At 43.4% G+C, this 25,440-nt stretch overlaps 1 protein-coding gene across 8 annotated transcripts in view; it reads right to left on the minus strand.

Annotated features, from left to right (window-relative positions):
- Nucleotides 1-331: 331 nt before the first annotated feature.
- The window catches only part of pgap2 (post-GPI attachment to proteins 2), a 62,861-nt gene continuing 37,752 nt past the window's right edge, over nt 332-25,440 (minus strand). The window contains exons 6-9 of one of the 8 annotated variants that reach the window (XR_004575965.1): nt 19,444-19,495; nt 19,082-19,190; nt 9,503-9,609; nt 9,256-9,403 (exon numbers count right to left, since the gene is read on the minus strand). Coding sequence is in view for 7 of the 8 variants with exons in the window: in XM_034293275.1 (XP_034149166.1) it covers nt 535-665; nt 19,082-19,190; nt 19,444-19,495 (292 nt within the window). In the remaining variant the exon portion in view is untranslated. Of the gene's footprint in view, nt 666-9,255; nt 9,404-9,502; nt 9,610-18,626; nt 18,716-19,081; nt 19,191-19,443; nt 19,496-25,440 lie in introns of those variants that run through there. The other 7 variants (XM_034293275.1, XM_020048464.2, XM_010866744.3 and 4 more) reach the window with 7 other exon arrangements.

The following is a 25,440-nucleotide window of genomic DNA, read 5'->3' on the forward strand; positions in this document are numbered from 1 at the left end:
TTCCAGCGGTGCCATCATAATTGCAAAAAGGTTTTCTAGTGATCAATTAGCATTTTAAAATGATAAACTTGGATTAGCAAACACAATGCGCCACAGGAAGACAGGAGTGATGGCAGCTGATAATGGGCCTCTGTATGGCTATGTAGATTTAATAGAAAATCAGCAGTTTCCAGCTACAATAGTAATTTACAACATTAACATTGTCTAGACTGTATTTCTAATCAATTTGATGTTATTTTTTATGGACACTTTTTTTGTCCATTAGTATTTTTCAAAAACTAAGACATTTCTAAGTTACCCAAAACGTTTTAATGGTAGTGTATATATACACACACACACAAGTTTGGAAATATATTTGACATTTTAATATTTCTTATGTATTTTTTATTTTCAAATTTTCCTGCGAGCTGCCCATGAGGCAAATATATAAATGCAATAGAGATGCCCCTGTAATAGCAATCCGATGTTGTCACTTTCAGGACTATGAGGATAATGAAAGTGTATATTGCGTCCTCCTGATCTGTTTCTTTGTCCTTAGTAGTGTTTATCCTCTGTGGGTGTAGTCACCATTAATTCCTTGTTTGCAAAGTCCAAGAATGCTGTCATGTGGAAGGCCATGTTGGAGAGGACCACCAGGTACTCGCATAGAGCAAACATAGTGTAGACTAGAAGAGAGATAGAGGAGAGTTTGATATGGAGGAAAATAGGGAACATGAGTCAGGTTTTGTTTGAAGTGACTGAAAACATGCATACTCCTGGAGCAGTATTGTAAGAATGCCAACATTTTACAAACAATACAATATCAGGACAGGTACTATGATTTCTATATTAGCAGTCTGCGCACAACTTAGGTAGCCTGTTTCTGTTTTCTTTACATTCTACAGTACATGTGCTACTCTTTGACATTCACTCTTTACAATACACACAATTTAACGTCACCTATAATTCTGGTCTACCTCTCATTTGGCAGTAATATGATCTGCCTGTTATTTTGTCAGTAATGAAAACACAATAAAATAATTTTACTCTTCAGAAATATTTTCACACAATGCACTCCCCCTCACACACGTTCTCTACATCTTAAACACACTAAGACACACACACCAACCATGGTAAAAAACAGATTGCTTCTATTAGTCCTATTCCACACACACCTGTACAAAAGTTGAACAAGTGTGATGGTGTTAAATTAAATCAAATGTTTTACATACCCCCCCCCCCATCCCTTTGCCCCATATGAAGCAGGCACAGGAGCTGCAGAGGAGACTTCTAGAAAATGCTACTTACGCATTTCTGATTTTAATAAAAGCTCAGAGTTAGCACACATAGACTTTCCTGTTTATGTGAGTTCCTATTGTTTGATGTCTCAGTCACCTATTTTTTCTGTTTAAACCTTTACTTAAAATGAGCATTTTGTTAACACAAGGGCAAATGTCAGCTAATGTAAAATGTTGCTCTTTAAGTAATTGTTCAGTGGACATATACTTTTCCTTAAGGCCTTGTTTCTTTGGTGATCATGAGACCTTATGTATGTCTGTGCTCATTATGAATGACAAAGAAAAATACTTTACAAAAAGAAGGCTTGTTTTATTGCTTCACCTGTTTTGTAGTTTGGTTACCCCCTCAATTTACTTGAACAGTGAGACAGAATAACAAAAAAATCCAGAAAAACGCCTGTCAAAAATGTAATAAATGAATTTGCATTTTAATGAGTGAAGTAAGTATTTGATCGCCTCTCAATCAGAAAGATTTCTGGCTCCCAGTTGTCTTTTATACAGGTAACGAGCTGAGATTAAGGGGTTCAAAAACCCCTTAATGATGATAAATAATTTGTGTCCTGTGACGTCGCCCGGCATGGCGCAGCCGGGGCCCCACCCTGGAGCCAGGCCCGGGGTTGGGGCTCGTTCGCGAGCGCCTGGTGGCCGGGCCTTTCCCCATGGGGCCCGGCCGGGCCCGGCCCGAACGAGCGACATGGGGCCGCCATAAGGGGCCGGTGCAGAGAGGATCGGGTGGCAGTCGAAGGCGGGGGCCTAGACAACCCGATCCCCGGACACGGAAACTAGCTCTAGGGACGTGGAATGTCACCTCGCTGGCGGGGAAGGAGCCTGAGATGGTGCGTGAGGTTGAGAGGTTCCGACTAGAGGTAGTCGGGATCACCTCTACGCACGGCTTGGGCTCTGGAACCACACTCCTTGAGAGAGGATGGACTCTTCACCACTCTGGAGTTGCCCATGGTGAGAGGCGGCGGGCTGGTGTGGGTTTGCTTATAGCTCCCCAGCTCTGCCGCCATGTGTTGGAGTTTACCCCGGTGAACGAAAGGGTCGTTTCCCTGCGCCTACGGGTCGGGGATAGGTCTCTCACTGTTGTTTGTGCCTACGGGCCGAACGGCAGTGCAGAGTACCCGACCTTCTTGGAGTCTCTGGGAGGGGTGCTGGAAAGTGCTCCGACTGGGGACTCTATCGTTCTACTGGGGGACTTCAACGCCCACGTGGGCAACGACAGTGACACCTGGAGGGGCGTGATTGGGAGGAACGGCCCCCCTGATCTGAACCCGAGCGGTGTTCAGTTATTGGACTTCTGTGCTAGTCACAGTTTGTCCATAACGAACACCATGTTCAAGCATAAGGGTGTCCATCAGTGCACGTGGCACCAGGACACCCTAGGCCGCAGGTCGATGATCGACTTTGTTGTCGTTTCATCTGACTTGCGGCCACATGTCTTGGACACACGGGTGAAGAGAGGGGCGGAGCTGTCAACTGATCACCACCTGGTTGTGAGTTGGATCCGATGGCGGGGGAGGAAGCTGGACAGACTCGGCAGGCCCAAGCGTACTGTAAGGGTCTGCTGGGAACGTCTGGCCGAGTCTCCTGTCAGAGAGATCTTTAACTCCCACCTCCGGCAGAGCTTTGACTGGATCCCGAGGGAGGCTGGAGATATTGAGTCCGAGTGGACCATGTTCTCCACCGCCATTGTCGAAGCGGCCGCTCGGAGCTGTGGCCGTAAGGTCTCCGGTGCCTGTCGAGGCGGCAATCCCCGAACCCGGTGGTGGACACCGGAAGTAAGGGATGCTGTCAAGCTGAAGAAGGAGTCCTATCAGGCCTGGTTGGCTTGTGGGACTCCAGAGGCAGCTGACGGGTACCGACAGGCCAAGCGGACTGCAGCCCGGGTGGTTGTGGAGGCAAAAACTCGGGCCTGGGAGGAGTTCGGTGAGGCCATGGAGAAGGACTATCGGCTGGCCTCGAAGAGATTCTGGCAAACCATCCGGCGCCTCAGGAGAGGGAAACAGTGCCCTACCAACGCTGTTTACAGTAGAGGTGGGCAGCTGTTGACCTCAACTGGGGATGTCGTCGGGCGGTGGAAGGAGTACTTCGAGGATCTCCTCAATCCCGCCGTCACGTCTTCCATTGAGGAAGCAGAGGATGAGGGCTCAGAGGTGGACTCGTCCATCACCCGGGCTGAAGTCACCGAGGTGGTTAAGAAACTCCTCGGTGGCAAGGCACCGGGGGTGGATGAGATCCGCCCTGAGTACCTCAAGTCTCTGGATGTTGTGGGGCTGTCTTGGTAGACACGCCTGTGCAACATCGCGTGGCAGTCGGGGACAGTGCCTCTGGGATGGCAGACCGGGGTGGTGGTCCCTCTTTATAAGAAGGGGGACCGGAGGGTGTGTTCCAACTATAGGGGGATCACACTTCTCAGCCTCCCCGGGAAAGTCTATGCCAGGGTTCTGGAGAGGAGAATACGGCCGATAGTAGAACCTCGGATTCAGGAGGAACAGTGTGGTTTTCGTCCAGGCCGTGGAACACTGGACCAACTCTATACCCTCTACGGGGTGATGGAGGGTTCATGGGAGTTTGCCCAACCAGTCCACATGTGTTTTGTGGATTTGGAGAAGGCATTCGACTGTGTCCCTCGCGGCATCCTGTGGAGAGTGCTTCGGGAATATGGGGTCCTGGGTCCTTTGCTAAGGGCTGTCAGGTCCCTGTACGACCGAAGCAGGAGCTTGGTCCGCATTGCCGGCAGTAAGTCAGACTTGTTCCCTGTGCATGTTGGACTCCGGCAGGGCTGCCCTTTGTCACCGGTTCTGTTCGTAATTTTTATGGACAGAATTTCTAGGCGCAGCCAGGGGCCGGAGGGTGTCAGGTTTGGGGACCACACGATTTCGTCTCTGCTCTTTGCGGATGATGTTGTCGTGTTGGCCCCTTCAAGCCAGGACCTTCAGCATGCACTTGGACGGTTTGCAGCCGAGTGTGAAGCGGTGGGGATGAAAATCAGTACCTCCAAATCCGAGGCCATGGTCCTCAGTCGGAAAAGGGTGGCTTGCCCACTGAGCCGCAAGGTGAAGCTCTCGATTTACCGGTCAATCTACGTTCCTACTCTCACCTATGGTCATGAGCTTTGGGTCATGACCGAAAGGACAAGATCCCGGATACAGGCGGCCGAAATGAGCTTTCTCCGCAGGGTGGCTGGGCGATCCCTTAGAGATAGGGTGAGAAGCTCGGTCACCCGGGAGGAGCTCAGAGTAGAGCCGCTGCTCCTCCACATCGAGAGGGGTCAGCTGAGGTGGCTTGGGCATCTGTTTCGGATGCCTCCGCAACGACTTCCTGGGAAGGTGTTCCGGTCCCGTCCCACCGGGAAGAGACCCCGGGGAAGACCTAGGACACGCTGGAGGGACTATGTCTCCCGGCTGGCCTGGGAACGCCTCGGTGTCCCCCCGGAAGAGCTGGAGGAAGTGTCTGGGGAGAGGGAAGTCTGGGCATCCCTGCTTAGACTGCTGCCCCCGCGACCCGGCCCCGGATAAGCGGAAGATGATGCGATGCGATGCGAGCTGAGATTAGGAGCCCGCTTTTAAAGGGAGTGCTCCTAATCTCAGCTTGTTACCTGTATAAAATACACCTGTCCACAGAAGCAATCAATCAGATTTCAAACTCTCCACCATGGCCAAGACCAAAGAGCTGTCCAAGGATATCAGGGACAAGATTGTAGACCTACACAAGGCTGGAATGGGCTCCAAGACCATCGGAAAGGAGATTGGTGAGAAGGTGACAACAGTTGGTGCGATTATTCGCAAATGGGAGAAACACAAAATAATTGTCAATCGCCCTTGGTCTGGGGCTCCATGCAAGATCTCAATCAATCAATCAAATTTATTTATAAAGCCTTTTTACAACAGCAGTTGTCACAAAGTGCTTTACAGAGACACCCGGCCTTAAACCCCAAGGAGCAAACAACAGTAGTGTTGAATTTCAGTGGCTAGGAAAACTCCCTAAGAAGGTCGAATATTAGGAAGAAACCTAGAGAGGACCCAGGCTCAGGGGGGTGACCAGTCCTCTTCTGGCTGTGCCGGGTGAGATATTAAGAGTCCAATTGGAATAATAAATACATTTCTCTGGGCTAAATCCAGAGTCTATTTGATTTTAGGTCAGAAGTATGACCAGGTGGACAAGGACAGGGACAGCAACGGGCCCCCCAAACCAGGTAATCCGCAGGTGTGGACCAGGACCTCATCTCCTTCTAAAATGTAAAACTGGAGGAAACTGAGAAAAGTTAATAGTACATCCCTCATATCCCCCAGCACAATAATATAGCAGCGTAACACCTTGGAACTGAGGCGGGGGGGTCCGGTGACACTGTGGCCCTACCCGGGGGAGGCCCCGGACAGGGCCCAACAGGCAGGAAATCAATCCAACCACATTGCCAGGCATCAACCAAAGGGACACCCACCAACTGCAACCCCCCTGAATGAGGGCCGAGTATTGCTAGCGGCGTACAGCCCAATTGCACAAGTGCGCAACAGAGAGTCAACAACAAGCCAGTGACTCTTCCCCCGAAAGGCATTGGAGGGAGGGCATCCCAGTGGCGACGAGAGCCCACCTGGCAAGACAGCAAGGGTGGACAGTATCAAGCCTACTGGTCACCTTCACGCCCCCGGGCCAGGCTACACCTAATTATAGACCGTGCTGTAGAGATGAGTTTTTAGTAGACACTTGAAAGTTTGCACTGAGTTTGCATTTCTAACCTTAATTGGCAGATCATTCCACAGGAGTGGAGCTCTATGAGAAAAGGCCCTGCCGCCAACTGTTTGTTTAGAAATTCTAGGTACAATTAAAAGGCCTGCATCTTGCGATCTAAGGTTACGTGTAGGTATGTATGGCTGGATCATTTCAGCAAGGTAAGTAGGAGCAAGTCCATGTATTGATTTATAGGTTAAGAGTAAAACCTTAAAATCAGCCCTAACCCTAACAGGCAGCCAATGTAAGGACGTCAGGACAGGAGTAATGTGTTCAAAATTTTTTGTTCTAGTTAGGATTCTAGCAGCCGTGTGCAGCACTAATTGAAGTTTATTTATTAATTTGTCTGGATAACCAGAGAGAAGAGCATTGCAGTAATCTAATCTAGAAGTAACGAAAGCATGGATTAATCTTTCTGCATCAGTTTTTGATAGAAAGTTTCTAATTTTTGCTTTGTTTCGAAGATGAAAATAAGCAACTCTTGAGACATATTTTATATGTTCTTCAAAGGAGAGGTCAGGGTCAAGGGTAACGCCAGTTTTTTACAGTTTTTTGGGATACAACCATGCAGCCGTCGAGGTTCACAGGGAGATCTGCTAACAATGCTCTTCGTTTTTTGGGTCCTAAAAGGAGCATTTCTGTTTTATTTGAGTTTAAGAGCAAGAAATTCTCTGTCATCCACTTCCTAATATCTGAAACGCATGCTTCCAAAATAGCTAATTTAGGGGCTTCTCCATGCTTCATTGAAATATATAACTGTGTGTCATTAGCATAACAGTGAAAGTTAATATTGTGATTTCGGATTACATCGCCCAGAGGGAGCATGTATAGTGAGAACAATAATGGGCCCAGAACTGAGCCTTGAGGAACTCCAAAGCATACCTTTGACTTGTCAGAATATATGCCATCCACACTAACGAACTGATATCTTTCAGATAAATAAGATTTAAACCAGGCTAGAACATGTCCACGTAGCTCAATATTGGTTTCCAGTCTCTCTAAGAGAAGGGAGTGATCAATAGTGTCAAAAGCAGCACTAAGATCAAGAAGCAACAGGACGGATGCGGAACCTTTGTCTGAGGCCATTAGAAGGTCATTTGTTACCTTCACGAGTGCAGTCTCAGTACTATGATGGGATCTAAAACCGGACTGGAATATTTCATAAATGTTTTTTGTGTTTAAGAAGGCATTCAGTTGTTGGGAAACACATTTTTCTAAGATTTTTGAGAGGAACGGGAGGTTCGATATTGGCCTATAATTGTTTAATATGTCGGGATCTAGATTAGATTTTTTTAGAAGAGGCTTAATTTCCGCAATTTTTAGTGAGTTTGGTACGCATCCGTAGGAAAGGGAGCAATTTATTATGTTCAGCATTGGCTGACCTAGCACAGGAAATAACTCCTTAAGTAAGTTTGTAGGAATCGGGTCTAGCTGAGAGTTTGTGGGTTTAGAACTCATTACAAATTTTGTAAATGTGTAAAGCGATACGGTATCAAAAAATTCCCCAAAAAGTGTCCCCATTGACACCTGGTCAGGGAAGTTCAGGAAATTTTTTGGACAACTGAGATTTTGAGGACCATAACTATTTAAGGAGTCAGTTATTTATTTTCTAATGGTGACGATCTTTTCATCAAAGTAGTTCATGTATTCATTACAACTAAAGTGAAGACCCACTTCGTGGAGTTGCAATGATCATGAGAACGGTGAGGAATCAGCCCAGAACTACAAAGGAGTATCTTGTCAATGATCTCAAGGCAGCTGAGACCATAGTCACCAATAAAACAATTGGTAACACACTACGCCGTGAATGACTGAAATCCTGCAGCACCCACAAGGTTCCCCTGCTCAAGAAAGCACATGTACAGACCCGTCTGATGTTTGCCAATGAACATCTGAATGATTCAGAGGAGAACTGGGTGAAAGTGTTGTGGTCAGATGAGACCAAAATCGAGCTCTTTGGTATCAACTCAACTCGCCGTGTATGGAGGAGGAGGAGTGCTGCCTATGACCCCAGGAACACCATCCATAGCGTCAAACATGGAGGTGTAAACATTATGCTTTGGGGGTGTTTTTCTGCTTAGGGGACAGGACAACTTCACCACATCAAAGGAACGATGGACGGGGCCATGTACCGACAAATCGTGGGTGAGAACCTCCTTCCCTCAGCCAGGGCATTGAAAATGGGTCGTGGATGGGTATTCCAGCATGACAATGACCCAAAACACACAGCCAAGGCAACAAAGAGGTGGCTCAAGAAGAAGCACATTAATGTCCTGGAGAAGCATAGCCAGTCTCCAGACCTTAATCCCATAGAAAATCTGTAGAGGGAACTGAAGGTTTGAGTTGCCAAACGTCAGCCTCGAAACCTTAATGACATGGAGAAGATCTGCAAAGAGGAGTGGGACAAAATCCCACCTGAGATGTGTGCAAACCTGGTGGCCAACTACAAGAAAAGTCTGACATCTGTAATTGCCAACAAGGGTTTTGCCACCAAGTACTAAGTCATGTTTTGCAGAGGGGTCGAATACTTATTTCACTAATTAAAATGCAAATCAATTCATAACATTTTTGAAATGCGTTTTCCTGCATTTTTTTTGTAGTCATTCTGTCTCTCACTGTTCAAATAAACCTACCATTAAAATGATAGGCTCATCATTTCTTTGTCAGTCGGCAAACGTACAAAATCAGCAGGGTATCAAAAACATTTTTCCCCTCACTGTAGGTTCACACCATGCTTAGACTCCACCACTACATACTTACCTTGAAAATGTGCTTTACGTACATTTACATTACCTTCAGTGTGATTCTATTCTATAATTGTATTATTGCATAGTTGCCACACTGAACTTCATACAGGTCTTCATACAAATGACAAAAAGAACTAGAGTAAACGTAAAAGTTGAAGGAAAACAACTCTAACTGGCCTTGTGTTAAAAACTGCTTGCACCACCTTTATTAGCAACAGCTGCAACCAAACAATTGCAGATCAGTCCCTCACATCACTGTGAATGAATCTTGGCGCACTCTTCTTTGCAGAAATGCTGACATTTTGTCACGGTCCTGGCCGTGACTTCAGTTCTCACCATGTTTTCCCTTCCTCCGGGCTTCTGTTACCTGCAATCTGCCTCTCATAAGATCATCAGCCTTGAAGTATTTCTTCCCCGGTTCTTCAGCCATTCATCGCCTGATTGTCCCGTTATGAGTTGTGGATATTGGACCCAAAAGCAGACTCAGACGTATTCAGTAGAAGGTGCTTTTATGATATTTATTGCAAATGGGAGCGGTTAATGGAGTAGGTAGAGGGCCAAGGGCAGACTGGATGACAGAGGGAGACTGGTGAGGTTGGCTGGTGTGAGCGTGGCGTAGAGTGAGCAGGTAGGTAGATGGGCGTGGTCCTGAGGCACAAGGAAAAGCAGAATTAGACACTCCAAAACAACAATGACCATAATTTAACTAAAACTATGAGGACACAATGAACATCCTGAGAGTATTACCATGTGAGTGAGTGTGACGGAACAATCTGGCGATGAGTGGCTGAAGAACCAGGGAAGAAATACTACTCAAAGGGAGACAGGCGTAAGCAGTTGCAGGTAAGAGAAGCCTGGAGGAAGGAAAAATATGGAGAGGACATACAGTTCATAAGTTTGCATACCCTGGCAGAAATTGTGAAACTCTGGCACTGATTTTGAAAATATGACTGATCATGCAAAACATTTATTTTATTTAAGTATAGTGATCATATGAAGCCATTTATTATCACAGTTGCTTGACTCCTGTTTAAATCATAATGATAACCGAAATCACCCAAATGGCCCTCATCAAAAGTTCACATACCCTTGAATGTTTGGCCGTGTCACACAAGGTGACAAACACAGGTGAAAATGGCAATTAAAGGTGAATTTTAAATTGCAATTAGTGTCTATGTCAATGATATTGTTAGCTCTCACGTGGATTCATTGAGCAGGCAAGATACTGAGCCATGGGGAGCAGAAAAGAACTGTCAAAAGAACTACGTAACAAGGCAATGGAAATTTATAAAGATGGAAAAGGATATAAAAAGATTTCTGAAGCCTTGCAAATGCCAGTTAGTACTAGTACTGTTCAATCACTTATTAAGTGGAAAATTCAGGGATGTCTTGATACCACGCCAAGGTCAGGTAGACCAAGAAAGATTTCAGCCAAAATTGCCAGAAAAATTGTTTGGGATACAAAGAAAAACCCACAGGTAACCACAGGAGAAAGGCTGGACAGGCTGCTCTGGAAAAAAGCGGTGTGGTTGTTTCATGGAGCACAATACGACGATACTTAAAATAATTTGCTGCATTGTTGAGTTGCCAGAAAGAAGCCTTTACTGCGCGAATGTCACAAAAAAGCCCAGTTACAATATGACCGACAACACCTTGACACGCCTCACAGCTTCCTAACCACACTGTAATTTAGAGTGACGAGACCAAAATAGAGCTTTATGGTCACAACCATAAGTGCTATGTTTGGAGAAGCATCCCCACACCATCACACAGCCATCACCATGTTTGTCTGGGATGATGTTCTTATTGTGAAATGCTGTGTTTGTTTTACCCCAGACATAATGGTACCGGTGTCTTCTAGGGCTATCAACGAATATTCTAAATTTGAATGTATATTTTTTAAAAATTTGGGGAAAATTTTTTTGCGGTAGCAGAGGTTGTCTGGTTGTCTGCTTTGCAAGTGGGCGCGCTAGCGCGCCTGACGGTACAGATCCATATGTCCGTCACAACTGAAGCGTGGTGTCGCGATGTCATACAGCCATGGTTGATGCTCCACGCCCCTGACCAGCAGCTGATTGGATGAATGCGTGATGTGGGTCTGGCTACTCGAGAATTTCAACAGTGTCATGGCGGCTTGTTGAGAATACGATCTCGTATTTTACAAAAATAGTTCACTGAAACGTGTTTCTGAAAACATTTTAAGCGAGAAATAGGCCATGCAGTTGCTGAATCTGTCTTCATTTCAGCTCAACAAAGGTTCGTTTGAAAGATATTCGTCTACTTCTACTGGATACTCTAAAAGTGTGAAACTTCAATTAATGTTAATATTTGTTTCAATCACTGAATGAAGCCTGCTATATTTGGGACAATAGTCGCAACCTTATATTGCTTGCACAAAACTCTTGATAAGCATTCAAAATGTGTTTATTGTTGTTCATTTTAAACCGTTATTGCACAGAGAGCGTGAGAGGCGAGAGAGAGAGAAAGTGCTTGAGCGAGCGAGCGTGAGGTCTGCATTCTTGGTCATCATTTGATTTACTTGTTTTTGTGTAGGTAATACGTTGTCAAAGATGTTTAAACTTAACTAGGTAGTCTATAGGTAGTCTATTTATGTCTCTTTGTATTAATTTGTCCTGTTATTGACGTAATGCGCGTCATTGACAAAATGCTCATGCGTAACCAGATGTTCGAATATTGTGTTTTTTTAGAGGGAATATTCTAACGTCATTTTTGAAGAATTTCGACAGCCCTAGTGTCCCCACTCTCCCAATTTATGTCAATTTGGAGATAATGGTTCTCACTGCGGTTTGCTGGAGTCCCAGATCCTTAGAAATATCTTTGTAACCCTTTCCAGGCTTTAAAATCAACTCATCTGGAATTTATTTTGAACGTGGCATGGTGTACTGCTTGTTGAGACCTTGTAACCTACTTCCCATTGATGGTGAGGGTACACATGGGTACATCTTAAACCTAGTGATGAATTAGAAATTGGTACAATAATGATTTTCACTTCAGGTTGGTGGAGAGTACCTGCCTCAAGTGGAGGAGTTTAAGTATCTAGGGGTCTTGTTCACGAGTGAGGGAAGGATGGAACGGGAGATTGACAGACGGATCGGTGCAGCTTCTGCAGTAATGCGGTCGATGGATCGGTCTGTCGTGGTGAAGAAAGATTTACCGGTCAATCTATGTTCCTACTCTCACCTATGGTCATGAGCTTTCGGTCATGACCGAAAGGACAAGATCCCGGATACAGGCGGCCGAAATGAGCTTTCTCCGCAGGGTGGCTGGGCGATCCCTTAGAGATAGGGTGAGAAGCTCGGTCACCCGGGAGGAGCTCAGAGTAGAGCCGCTGCTCCTCCACATCGAGAGGGGTCAGCTGAGGTGGCTTGGGCATCTGTTTCGGATGCCTCCGGAACGCCTTCCTGGGAAGGTGTTTCGGTCCCATCCCACCGGGAGGAGACCCCGGGGAAGACCTAGGACAAGCTGGAGGGACTATGTCTCCCGGCTGGCCTGGGAACGCCTCAGTGTCCCCCCAGAAGAGCTGGAGGAAGTGTCTGGGGAGAGGGAGGTCTGGGCATCCCTGCTTAGACTGCTGCCCTCGCGACCCGGCCCCGGATAAGCGGTAGATGATGCCATGATTTTCCAATCTGGTAAAATATTCTCATAGTTTTCTTACGAAATGTAAAAATATTGTGTTTTCTCTCTCCTTATATATTTTATAAGTGGTGAAATGAAGAATCCACATGGTGATAGTCTAATGTTAAGGACACGCTGTGTCCCATGATGACTGAATTTGAATCCAATATACTCATAGCCTATAAAAGAGGGTAAAACAGCTAAAGCGAGTTTACTCCCCACAATAAAATTAGATGTATTTTAAATGTTGAATTGAGTTTGGTTAAATAATATAGTTTCTCTTATTTATAGTTACCAATGATAACTGGGATAATACTTGTGTTTTAAAACAGACGCCTGATACTCGTTAATGGAGTTCAGAGCTTCAGGAAGGGGGGATGTATATGAGCTTAGGGCTCAAGGCAAATCAAATTGATATTTATAAGGAGTTATGTACAAAATCTAGTTTTTCCTGTACAAAATTTAGTTTTTCCTGTTTGCATAGTTATAACGGAGCATCAGCATCTGTTATATTTTATATTTTCCATTTACAGGATGTTTTTAATTGGTTTATTTGGAAATTGTTTTGTTTGATGTAAAGTCTAACATTTTAATGCTAGCTGCTATCGGCCATTAATATAGCACAAGGAGTCAAACAACAACCAAGCCAGTTCGGGATGGAAAATGAACTTTGACATAGATGATTATGGAAACTTGTCTGAATAGGGTATACACTTCACTCTGAGATCCGGAACTGGTCTATTGTCTTCATTGTTGGGGGTTGATGGAACCATACCCAGTGGATGAAACTCTGATTGTTTTGCAGTTATACTTTCAACAGATCAAGACATCACAACCCCTTTTCGGATGATACATCACGTCACTGACTGGACACAGACAACTGAGTGTGTGAGTACCAGCAACATGTTCAAGAAGGATTTCTACAACTACACTGGTTGAATCTGTTCCAGATTTTCCTGACCACTCACATGGCAGAACGATGCCAGGGTCAGATCACTTGGCTTCACACTCCCATTTCTAGATGAATCCTCGACAGTGAGATGAGAGGAGAATCTACAGGAATTCACCTGAAGGACTCCACTTACTACAGGTCAGAGTACCACGGGCCAGTTGATTTGACAGGTCACATGGTCCCAACACAGTGGAAGACACTATTGTGGTGTTAATTTTGAATTAGTGAAGTGTTGGAAACTCACTGTTCCATTATACACCTACAATGTCTTGTTACGACAACCAGGCAATTTGCTGGGTCCACATCACACTGACTGCAATAACTGATATTGGATCTTTAATCACTGATACAAGACAAAGAAAACTGGAGACAATAACTTAAGGACACTTGATTGGAAACTAACTTATTTACTTACTAAGATTTTCCTAAATTAACTGATATGGTGATTTAATATGTATGAAGGTTTGTTTCTCACAAGACAGGTGGGAAACTCTTTACGATGACAATCCCAATATCGGACTTTGGCGTATTTTGTGAAGATGCTTAATGATTTACATTATGACAGCAATCATGGTATGTTTGGACAGTGAATTGTTCCCTATTATAGGTGGTCCCTGTCAAAGGTAGATGTTTTCCCTATTTTTCCTCTCCGATTTTACTGAACTCCTCACACTAGCCTCATCTCTCTCTGTCCACGTCTGCTGCTCCTCGGTGACTTAAACATCCACCTGGACTCGCCCACCTGCAAGCTCTCATCAAAATTCACCATTTTACTGGATAACTTCTCTCTCACCCAACATGTCACATTGCCCACCCATGAAAAAGGACACATCCTCGACCTGGTCTGCTCCAGTAACCATACGCTCGACCTCCATCCATGCATCTTTCCCCTCTCTGATCACAAACTGATACGTTTCACCATCCCTTCTCCAACCCCACGCCCCCGCCTCCTCAGAGAAATCACCTTCCGCAACCTTAAATCAATCGATCACCACCATCTCTCTGACCTGCTTTCCACCACTCTCCACCTGGACTCAACCCTCACCTCACCTGATGATCTCACAAACCACCTCAACTCCACCTTGTCTACCTCCCTCAACACTCTGGCCCCCCACAAAAACTGTCACTTTTAACACTTCTTCACCCTGGTACACACCTGCACTCCGGAAAATGAAACAAACTGGCCGCCAACTTGAACGTCTGACAAAGAAATCATCCCTCACAGTCCATCATGAAGCCTATAAACTCCATCTCACTGCCTACAAAGGCGCCCTCATTGCTGCCAAATCTGCCTACCATTCCACCATCCTCACCGACCCCTGCCAAAACCCCAGAACCCTCTTCTCCACAATGAACAACCTCATCAAGCCTCGGACCAACACCCTACCGACCTCTACTCCGGATCTCTGCAACTCATTCCTCCACTTTTTCGCTGACAAAATCAACATCATCTACCAATCTCTATCCCCTGTATCTCACCTCTCAGTATCTACTCCAGCACCCACCATGGACCCTCCACTCCCCATCTCTCCTGACCTCTCGACCCCTCCTCCTCACTGCCACCTCTCCCAGTTTGACCCCTTCACTTCTCCTGAAATCCACTCAAATCACAGCCATTCAAGGTGTTCCCCAAGGCCCCGTACTCGGCCCACTCCTCTTCATCATCTACATCACAGGTGTCAAACCGGTTCCACAAAGGGCCTGCAGGTTTTTGGTTTTTCCTATAAATTGGTTCCTAGTTCATACCTACACAACCAGGTGAGGGTAGAAACTAACCAATCAGTGACCTAATTAACCAATCAAGTACAAGGAGAGAGCAAAAACCTGCAGACACTCGGCCCTCCCTCACATCTGTCAAGTCATTAAAACCTCCTTCTTTCACCTCCGCAACATCGCCAAAATCAGACCCTCTCTCACACCCTCCCGCTCCTGAAAGACTCATTCACGCCTTCAACTCCTCCCGACTGCAACTCACTTCTCCTCGGCATCAGCTCTACCAACATCAACAGACTCCAACTGGTCCAAAACGCAGCAGCCCGACTCATCACCCGCTCCAAATCCTGGCACCACATCACTCCAGTCCTGAAACAACTCCACTGGCTTCCTATCTCCCACCGTATCACCTATAAAATCCTGGTTCTCACCTACAAAGCCCTCCACCATCTGGCCCACTCATACCTCACTGACCTCCTCTCCCCGTACCAACACTCACGGTCACTCAGATCCTCCTCAGCTGGTCTCCTCTCCATCCATAAATCCAACCAGTTTTGGGAAAAGAGCCTTCTCCAGGGCAGCTCCCAGGCTCTGGAACTCCCTCCCCCAAGAGATCCGCACCCCTGAGTCCCTCATCATCTCCCAGTCCCACCTCAAGACCAATCTCTTCACCTCTGCCTATCCGTAGCCCCCCCCCCTTCTCATCGGTGTCTGAATCTTGTCTTGTTTTGTTTTGTTCTGTTTTTATAATCTACCTGCATTGTAAAGTGACTGAGTCCAAGAAAAGCGCTATATAAATACAATTTATTATTATTATTGGGGGGAATGTTTCATGTTTTCGTATGATTTTCTGCTGAACACTGTTAACACTAATAGTAGCCTGTTGATGTCAAACTTTTTCTTGACCCTTATAATCTGAGGTGGGCACGGAATTGATAACTGTCATACATTGGGTTATGTGGTGGATTGTGGTGTGTCAATTGTCTTGTTTACATTCATTTTCATTTGAGGAACAATAAAGTCCTGATTGGTCAGATACACCTTTTTGTTGTTTCATCTTAGTCATTTGTAACATAAGTATATGGGCCTTTTCTTTTCATTAGGAATTTAATTGTACTTGTAATGTTTTATCAAAAATGTCATGTTTTTCTTTAAGTGTGGAATCTGAGCATTAACAATTACAATATGAATGTACATTTCATTGGAAGTGAATGTGCCTAGATAATGACAACAACAGAAACCTATCCGTTTAGATTCTCTCTGTAGGTTGCGCTCTGATAACCACATGAATGTTTACATTGACCATTTGGCATGGGGTTAACTGTCTTAGAAACCTATCTTTACTAGGTAGAAATGCCCTTAATGTATAGGCAACTATATTTACAGTGAGAAGATAATGGAACGTTCACAGAATGACATCTGTGCTGCAATTTTCCAATATACCGGAGTGAACTTCTCCCTCGATTTGATAGAGGTTCTATGTAATTTGACCATTATACGTAGCCGCTGTTTTCTAACATCTTGTTTCCTGTATTCTTTCCATCCGTAGTGTGCGCGCACGTGTTTGTGTGCTGTGTTATTACTCTTTCCGACTTCAGTTTTTATTTTGTACTAGTTGTAAAGCAGGCAACATTTATGTGATTCACATTCAACTGTAGGTCATAACAGAATGGCACAATCATAAAACAAAAATATTTTTTTTTACTGACCCCTGTTCTAAATTCTGCATACTTGTAGTTCTTAATACTGTGTATTTCCACCTTTAGCATCAATGACAGGGAGCAGTCTTTTGTAATTGTTGTCTATGAGGCCCCGGATTCTTGCAGGTGGTGTGTCTGCCCATTCGTCTTGGCAAAATGCCTCCCATTCATGCAAAGTCTTTTGTCGTCTTGCATGAACCGCATGTTTCAGATCTACCTAGAGTGGCTCAATGATATTAAGGTCAGGAGACTGGGATGGCCACTCCAGAACCTTCAACATTTTCTGCTGTAACCACTGGAGGGTCAACTTGGCCTTGTGCTTAGGGTAATTGTTGTGCTAGAAAGTCCAAGAGCGTCCCATGCGCAGTTTTTGGGCAATTTTGTTTTCATCATGCAATCAACTTTTACAAGATTCCCTGTGCCTTTAGAGCTCACACCCCCCCCAAAACATCAGCAAACCACCACCATGCTTCACAGTGGGGATGGTATTCTGTTAACTGTAAGCTTTGTTGACCCCTCTCTGAACATAGCGCTTATGGTTGTGAACATAAAGCTCTATTTTGGTCTCGTCACTCCAAATTACAGTGTACCAGCAGCTGAGAGGCGTGTCAAGGTGTTGTGGGGCATATTGTAACGTATTTTTTTTGTGGCATTGGCGCAGTGAAGGCTTCTTTCTGGCAACTTGACCATGCAGCTCAGTTTTGTTCAAGTATCATCATATTGTGCTCCTTGAAACAATCACACCACCTTTTTCCAGAACAGCCTGTATTTCTCCTGAGGTTACCTGTGGGTTTTTCTTTGTATCCCAAACAATTCTTCTGGCAGTTTCGGCTGAAATCTTTCTTGGTCAACCTGAACTTGGCTTGGTATCAAGACATCCCCGAATTTTCCACTTCTTAATAAGTGATTGAACAGTACTAGTACTGACTGGCATTTGCAAGGCTTCTGACTCATTGACTATTTATACGCAGACACTAATTGCAATTTAAAAAACCACAGGTGTGGGAAATGTACCTTTAATTGACATTTTTACCTGTGAGTGACACCTTGTGTGTCTGTAACAAGGCCAAACTTTCAAGGGGATGTAAACTTTTGATCAAGGCCATTTGGGTGATTTCGGTTATCATTATGATTTAAAAAGGAGCCAAACAACTGTGATAATAAATGGCTTCATATGATCACTATCCTTAAATAAAATACATTTATTTTGCATGATCAGTCATTTTTTTAAATCAATGCCAATATTTCAATTTCTGCCAGGGTATGCAAACTTATGAGCACAACTATATACTGACGAAATTAATAACACAAAATACAATTGCAGTTAATGACTCCATAACTCCTGTTCTCGTATAGACTGTTAAAACATAGTTTGGCTTTCAGTAATAGATGTACACATTCATACACACATTCTCCATTGCACTCTAATACACTGTCCTAATAGCCTTTTCAAGAACCTAGCTAATCAACACTCTTAATAATTATCTTGTCTACTTCTCAGATTACCTCATCTTTTATATGACTCAAGTAACTATTTAACCAACACTCTAAATGATTCTCTTGTATGACTCAAATTACTGCATGACTATTATCATATAACAAGCTATATTTTATGACTCTCATGACTAACTTCAAATACTTTTCTCTATTTTCCATTTGCATGCGTGTCTCAAACTCCAGCTGACAGCCCTTGAACGGACCGGATTTCATTAACCCTTTATGCATGCAGTTTCAAAACAGCCATTCCAAAAACGTTGGAACTCGAAGGTGATTTTGTGACGGCCGAAGCTTCGAACGTCATTGGTTACCAGATATTATACTTTGAAACCAGCTTCTGGTACACTGCATTGAAAAAGTAGAGCTCGAAAACTTCGGAGCTTTGGTTTCATATGTCCAATCCCAGAGAGGATGAGTCTTTCAGAAGGAAAGATTGGGAGGGGTTCGCCACTCTGTGAAAGACTGCACAGGAAAATAGTGCAACAATAGTGCAGCAAATCATTTAAACCCTATATTCATTTTAAATATATATTTTTTACATGTTATACTAGCATCTGAACATTTTTGGAAACAAGATTGAAGCCTTATAGGATATTTTATAGAGCCTCAAGTCCTACAAGGTATAAGATATATAATGCAGATATATCAGATATCCAGTATACCCTGTCCCTGTCAACAAACCCTTGATTTGGTGAATTAGTTGAGCTGTAGCAGTTCAGGGCTACAACAACATTTTGAAATCTTGAAAGGATCGACAACCACTGCACTAAAAAGTGGCTATATAGTTCAGGGAATTGAGAGTCAATTCAGATGCAGACAAATACTCACTTCCTGGTTCACAATACTTGTTGTGGCGTCTGAAAAAGTAGGCGGCGATCAGACAACAGCTGACATTGAAGACAAAGAGACGCACCTTCCAGCGGAACGACACAAGCTCCTGGTGGATAGAAAGACAGAGTAACAACAGTAAACAATGTTTTCTACACCCTCTTTAACCCCCAAAGCAACACACAGTAATAAACTGTACAGTATTGCCTCATTAATTAGTAGCTAGTGGCATTTATTAAGAATCTGGGTGGCGATTCACAAACAGCTTTAGAGAATGGTTAATTGTGGGGGAGTACTTGGATTATTATTAGGGAATGATGTTAAAGCCATAATGTCAAATAATGTTTTAGCATTTCACGCACCAAGCTTTTTGCATTTATGATACTGGCGTGTCGGCCAGCAACCCCACCCATGCTGTTGGGAAATAAAAGCAGGAGAAACACAGGTAACAGATCTAATTTATGTAATTTAGAGTGAACAATAAAGCACCCAGAATTGAACATTGTGGAACTCCTTTGTGTACAGTAACAAAATTTGATTGAACTCTAACTGTAAATATAGCCTGTGATCGATCATTTGTATTTTGAAACCACAAACAGATGCCTATGTCCAAGCCCAGTGAGGAATGCCTATGTCTAAGCCCAAGAGAATGGTCAGGTATATCAAAGGTTTATAAACAAATCAGTAGAGTTTAATTTCTCATCCAAATCTTTAATAGTACTATAATAGTAAGGTATACGGGTCTGAACTTGATGGATACTTGTTTAGGCAGTTAGTGCAGCTGTACATTTACTAATGACTACAAACTTTCGAGTTTTGGCCTTCGGGACCACAAACAAAGGCCATTGAGTGAAATAAGAGGATTTGGAGCTTACAAATAAACACCTTGAATTGTTGTTAAGAAAAAAAAACATGCATGACATAAAAAACATACATGATTAACTTTTTATATTTAGAATCGTATTTTGAATAATAACGTATTATAACTGATATGTTTATTCCACATAAATGTTAATCTATCATGTGACGTCTAATAACAATCCATGAAATTACATTTACTCCCCCCTCAAAATCTTTACAGATTCTGTAATCTGTTTCATTTCAGAAGTTTTAGTTGTGAGAGTTCACATGACGACAACAAACAGGCTGTAGTATTGACAGTTAAGTAATGTTAAGGCTAGTTAGCCAGAAGGATTACATTACCTCAGTTACCCAAAAGTAAACTACTAAGTATTCTTTAACATCACAATCGCCTGCGCTAATGAGTACAACCTAAATAAACAAATATAGTGACTTATTTGTGCGCAGAGCATCACTCGACTGCCATGTCGAGTGATGTCAAACCTAATGGTACTTTTCAGAACTCTCAAAAAGCGTTCAGATGTATTCTCCCACTCGGAGATCAAGAACTTTCCCACCACCCAGTTGCTCATGAACGCACATTCCAAAACAGAGAGGTTTGATTCAGGTAAGCCCTAAATAAGTCAGCTATCTATAGATAACTAGCTAGTTTGCTTACCTGCATATAGTTCATTCTTGTGGTTGTTCTCAGTTGTGTACTGGCCGTGATATTTTGACAGTAGCAGGGGCACAAATGCCATGGTAGTTGTAGGGGGTACAATGTTGTGGAAATTTCTCTTACCAATGTATTCTCACTGATTAAAGGACTGAGAGCCCCTTATTCAAATTAGAAAAGGAATGTGGGGGATCAGGTATTTGCCTAGGGGGCATCATTGACTGGTATCAGCAGATGAAATGGTTACTCTTTATCTGCGCATCTGTATAACTCATCAGGGAATCTATTGTCTGTCCAGATACTGTAAATGCACATTAGAGTTCAATAGGTTACCCATGTGGGGGGGTTACGTTAGAGACTCCTCGGACGATTGTTTGTAAGCGTTTGATGCGTCTCTCTTATTTGCAAATAATTAATAAAACTGTTAAATTGTGCCAAGAGAATTTCATCTCTGTATTTCCTCATTAAAGAGTTCTGATCGATGGAATTGCCATCACAGGCAGCACAGCCAGAGCGCAATGACTGCCATGGCCGTCGTGAAATTCCTTTGCTGGTAACCAGTATCCCCCCTTTGTGATCGAAGAATGTGCCGTTTTCCAGATCTTAGGTATGACTCCAGAAGTCAATGTAATGCTAATAATATGAGAAAGGGTACCTGAGATAAATGGCAAAGCCATAGTCAGCAGCCCCAGTTCTAGTAACCTTCATATGGTTTACAGCCAACAAAGTATCATTGATTTCCCTTTCGGCAAAGAGGCTGTGTCCAACGTTCTAGAGTACCAGACGCATGCAGCAAATTGGAGGTTCAACTCGCTCGTATAGCATGCGTCGAATTGGGGTCCCCCCCATACTCATGCTCACGCTGTTTGTGAGTCTGATCGCAACTATAGAGTGGTACCAAATCAAGTCTATAAAAGGTTAGAATAAAAACATTCCATATGTTTTGTACATTCTAGAGCACTTTTGGATGGTTTGTGTTTTGAAAATGCTGACTTTAAAAAGTACCCAGACCTACCCAGTCTTTTATGAAAACATTTTGGATGAGTCTATATCAGACATGGGCAAACTACGGCCCGCGGGCCATATACGGCCCGTTGGGCTTTTTAATCCGGCCAGTCGAACTTTAATCGAACTTCTACTAATTTGAACAGCTTAACGGCTGCAGCTGTTCCTGAAGAGGATTTCACATTGACAAGCACTATGGACCATCATCACAAACGGACACCACCAGACAGAGGTGAAGAATACATTGATACCAATTTACCATCATGTAGTTCTTCTGTTATGCATGATTTCGATTACAATATCAGTGCTGGTGATAATGGTAATAGCGCGTGATATTGATGTTAACGCTCCCCTAACTCACCAAGAAATGTGTGATGATCCAGGGATTTGGCCTTTCCAGCTGACAAATAAGGAAAGATGTAGCGTAGTAAGGAAAGGACCAGTTCAGTTAATGGATAAAGTGTTTCCAAGAAATGATGAAGGGCGCAGATTTAATAAAGATCATTATGCATATGAAAAATGGAGACAAAATCAACAGGTTGTGGTTGGTGTACAGTGAGAAGACGGACTGTGTAATGTCTTTTAGTTGTCTATTATTTGGAAACAAGACCACAAAGCTCAGTGGGGAGGGATGTAATAGTTGCAAAAATATCTCTGATCTCCTAAAACAGCATGAAAAGTCTGATGACCACATTTCTAACATGAAAAGCTGGCGAAGCCTATTGATAAGATCAAAAAACAATTGCCATAGATCAGATCAACCAAGACCTTCTATCCCTTGAAGTCAGCCATTGGGTAGAGGTATTGCGAATGCTCATTGCAATTGTGTGAAACATTGCTTTCCGTGGCCACAGTGAAGTTGTTTGAGCATGCAAATGGAAATTTTCTTGGACAGGTAGAATTAATGGCTCAGTTCGATCCAGTAATGAGAGAACACAAAGAAGTTTCAGTCAAAAGAACATACTGTCACTTATCTCCGCAGAGAAATTCAGAATTATTTATCCTCGTTGCCAAAGCTACAGTAGATGCTGTTGTTGAGAAGGTTATAAATGCATAATATGACTCTGTTATTATGGATTGCACGCCAGATGTTAGCCATAAGGAACAGCTCAAAATGGTTTTAAGAATTGTAACCTGTGAATTTCCAACAGGCGTCACCATTGATGAGCACTTTGCTGGCTTCATAAATGTACATGACACGACTGGAAAGGGCCTGTATGAAACCCTTCTTAGACATTTGGAAGGTCTTCGGCTGGAAATATCAAATTGCCGGCCAGTCTTATGACAATGGCATCAATATGCAAGGCCACAAGCAAGGAGTTCAAAAAAGAGTCCTCAACATAAACAAAAAAGACTTGTGTGTACCATGTGCAAGTCACACATTCAACCTGGTCATCAGTGATGCTGCGAAGACCTCTGTAGCGTCAATCAGCTTTTTTGGCCACATGCAGAGACTAAACCAGACATGGGCAAACTACGGCCCGCGGGCCATATACGGCCCGTTGGGCTTTTTAATCCGGCCCGCCGAACTTGTCCAAGTTATATTATTAAATGAAATGTTATTATAATTGAACCTCCTTCATTTTACCTTTCCCTGTAATGCCTGTGTTTCCCCAACAGATGGCGCACTCCAAAGACATTGACCTTTGTTTGAGTGTGATGTGTTACTCTCTACTTCACTTTTTCGCTTGCAGTTTGAGCCCTTCAGTAAAAATTAGCGGACTGAAGAAAAGAAAAGTAGACAGTGAGTGCCGAGTGTTTAATAAAGAATGGACAACAAAATATTTTTTCGCTGAAGTCCGATCAATGGCTGTATGTCTGATATGCCAAGAAACTGTAGCGGTTTTTAAAGAATACAACATCAGCCGTCATTTTGCCACAAAACATGCTAACTACGCTAGCAAACAGTCTACGGGCGGCTACTGCTCAGAGATTGATGACTAATTTACAGACTCAGCAAAAAAAAAATCACAGACAAACTGCGATTCCAGAGTCAAGTACCAAGGCAAGTTTTTTTAGCTGGCATTCAAATTAGCAAAGGCTAGTAAGCCTTTCTCCCAAGGCGAATTTTTTAAAGAATGCATGTTAGAGACAGTTTATCACGCAGAACTGTGACTCGCCGTGTGGAACTGATTGATGAAGATATAGCCAGCAAATTTAACAAAAAGGTGGATTCCTTTAAGTTTTTTTCACTAGCACTGGATGAAAGTAACGACATAAAAGACACTGCTCAGCTCCTAATTTTTTTCAGAGGGGTTAACGACAGTTTTGAGATTACGGAGGAGTTTTTGACCATGGAGTCCCTGAAAGGAAAAACGCGGGGAGAGGACTTGTATAACCAGGTGTCTGCTGTCATCGAAAAAATTAAGCAACCTTGGAGTAAACTTGCCAATGTCACCACAGATGGATTGCCAAATTTAACTGGGTAAAACGTTGGGCTACTAAAAAGAGTCCAGGAAAAAGTAAAAGAGGAAAAACCCGATCAGGAAGTTATTTTCCTTCACTGCATCATTCATCAGGAAGCTCTGTGTAAGTCTGTATTGCAGCTAAATCATGTCGTGAATCCAGTCGTAAATCTTGTTAACTTTATACGAGCAAGGGGACTTCAGCATCGTCAGTTTATTGCGTTCCTGGAAGAAACCGATGAAGATCACCAAGACTTACTTTACCACTCTCGTGTCCGCTGGTTAAGTTTGGGCAAAGTGTTTCAAAGAGTGTGGGAACTCAAGGAGGAGATTGGTGCATTTTTGGAGTTAATGGGGAGATCCGACGAATACATTATTTAGGGTCCTCAACCAGTCTCTGCCTAGGGCCCCCAAATCACTAGAACCGCCTCTGCTTCACTATTTTGATCAATTGCAACACAAATGGCTGTTTGTATTTTGTCTAAGGGTACCTTTTCTATTTCAAAGATATCAGAAAAGTTACACCAACTGTGTGGCCCAGGAAAAATTTCTAATTTAATGGGGACCCAATTTAGTGCTGTGTTTTAGTGAACAGAACCAGAGCTCTAGTAAGACCTTGACCAGAGAGCTAGTGACAAAGACTGTACAGGCTGGAACTAATTGCATCACTAGTAAAATAACCTTTTGCCTATGATACCCCAAAAGAAACATCCTACAAACCCGATTCCAAAAAAGTTGGGACACTGTACAAATTGTGAGTAAAAAGGGTATGGAATAATTTACAAATCTCAAACTGATATTTAATTCACAATAGAATATAGATAACATATCGAATGTTGAAAGTGAGACATTTTTTTAAAGTCATGCCAAATATTGGCTCATTTTGGATTTCATGAGAGCTACACATTCCAAAAAAGTTGGGACAGGTAGCAATAAGAGGCCGGAAAAGTTAAATGTACAGATAAGGAACAGCTGGAGGACCAATTTGCAACTTATTATGTCAATTGGCAACATGATTGGGTATAAAAAGAGCCTCTCAGAGTGGCAGTGTATCTCAGAAGTCAAGATGGGCAGAGGATCACCAATTCCCCCAATGCTGCAGCGAAAAATAGTGGAGCAATATCAGAAAGGAGTTTCTCAGAGAACAATTGCAAAGAGTTTGAAGTTATCATCATCTACAGTGCATAATATCATCCAAAGATTCAGAGAATCTGGAACAATCTCTGTGCGTAAGGGTCAAGACCGGAAAACCATGTTCTTCGGGCCCTCAGACGGCACTGCATCACATACAGGAATGATTCTGTAATGGAAATCACAACATGGGCTCAGGAATACTTCCAGAAAACAGTGTCGGTGAACACAATCCACCGTGCCATTCGCCGTTGCCGGCTAAAACTCTATAGGTCAAAAAAGAAGCCGTATCTAAACAGAAT

This window comes from Esox lucius, chromosome 7 (assembly GCF_011004845.1).
Source record: "Esox lucius isolate fEsoLuc1 chromosome 7, fEsoLuc1.pri, whole genome shotgun sequence".
In the NCBI taxonomy this organism is placed as follows: domain Eukaryota; kingdom Metazoa; phylum Chordata; class Actinopteri; order Esociformes; family Esocidae; genus Esox; species Esox lucius.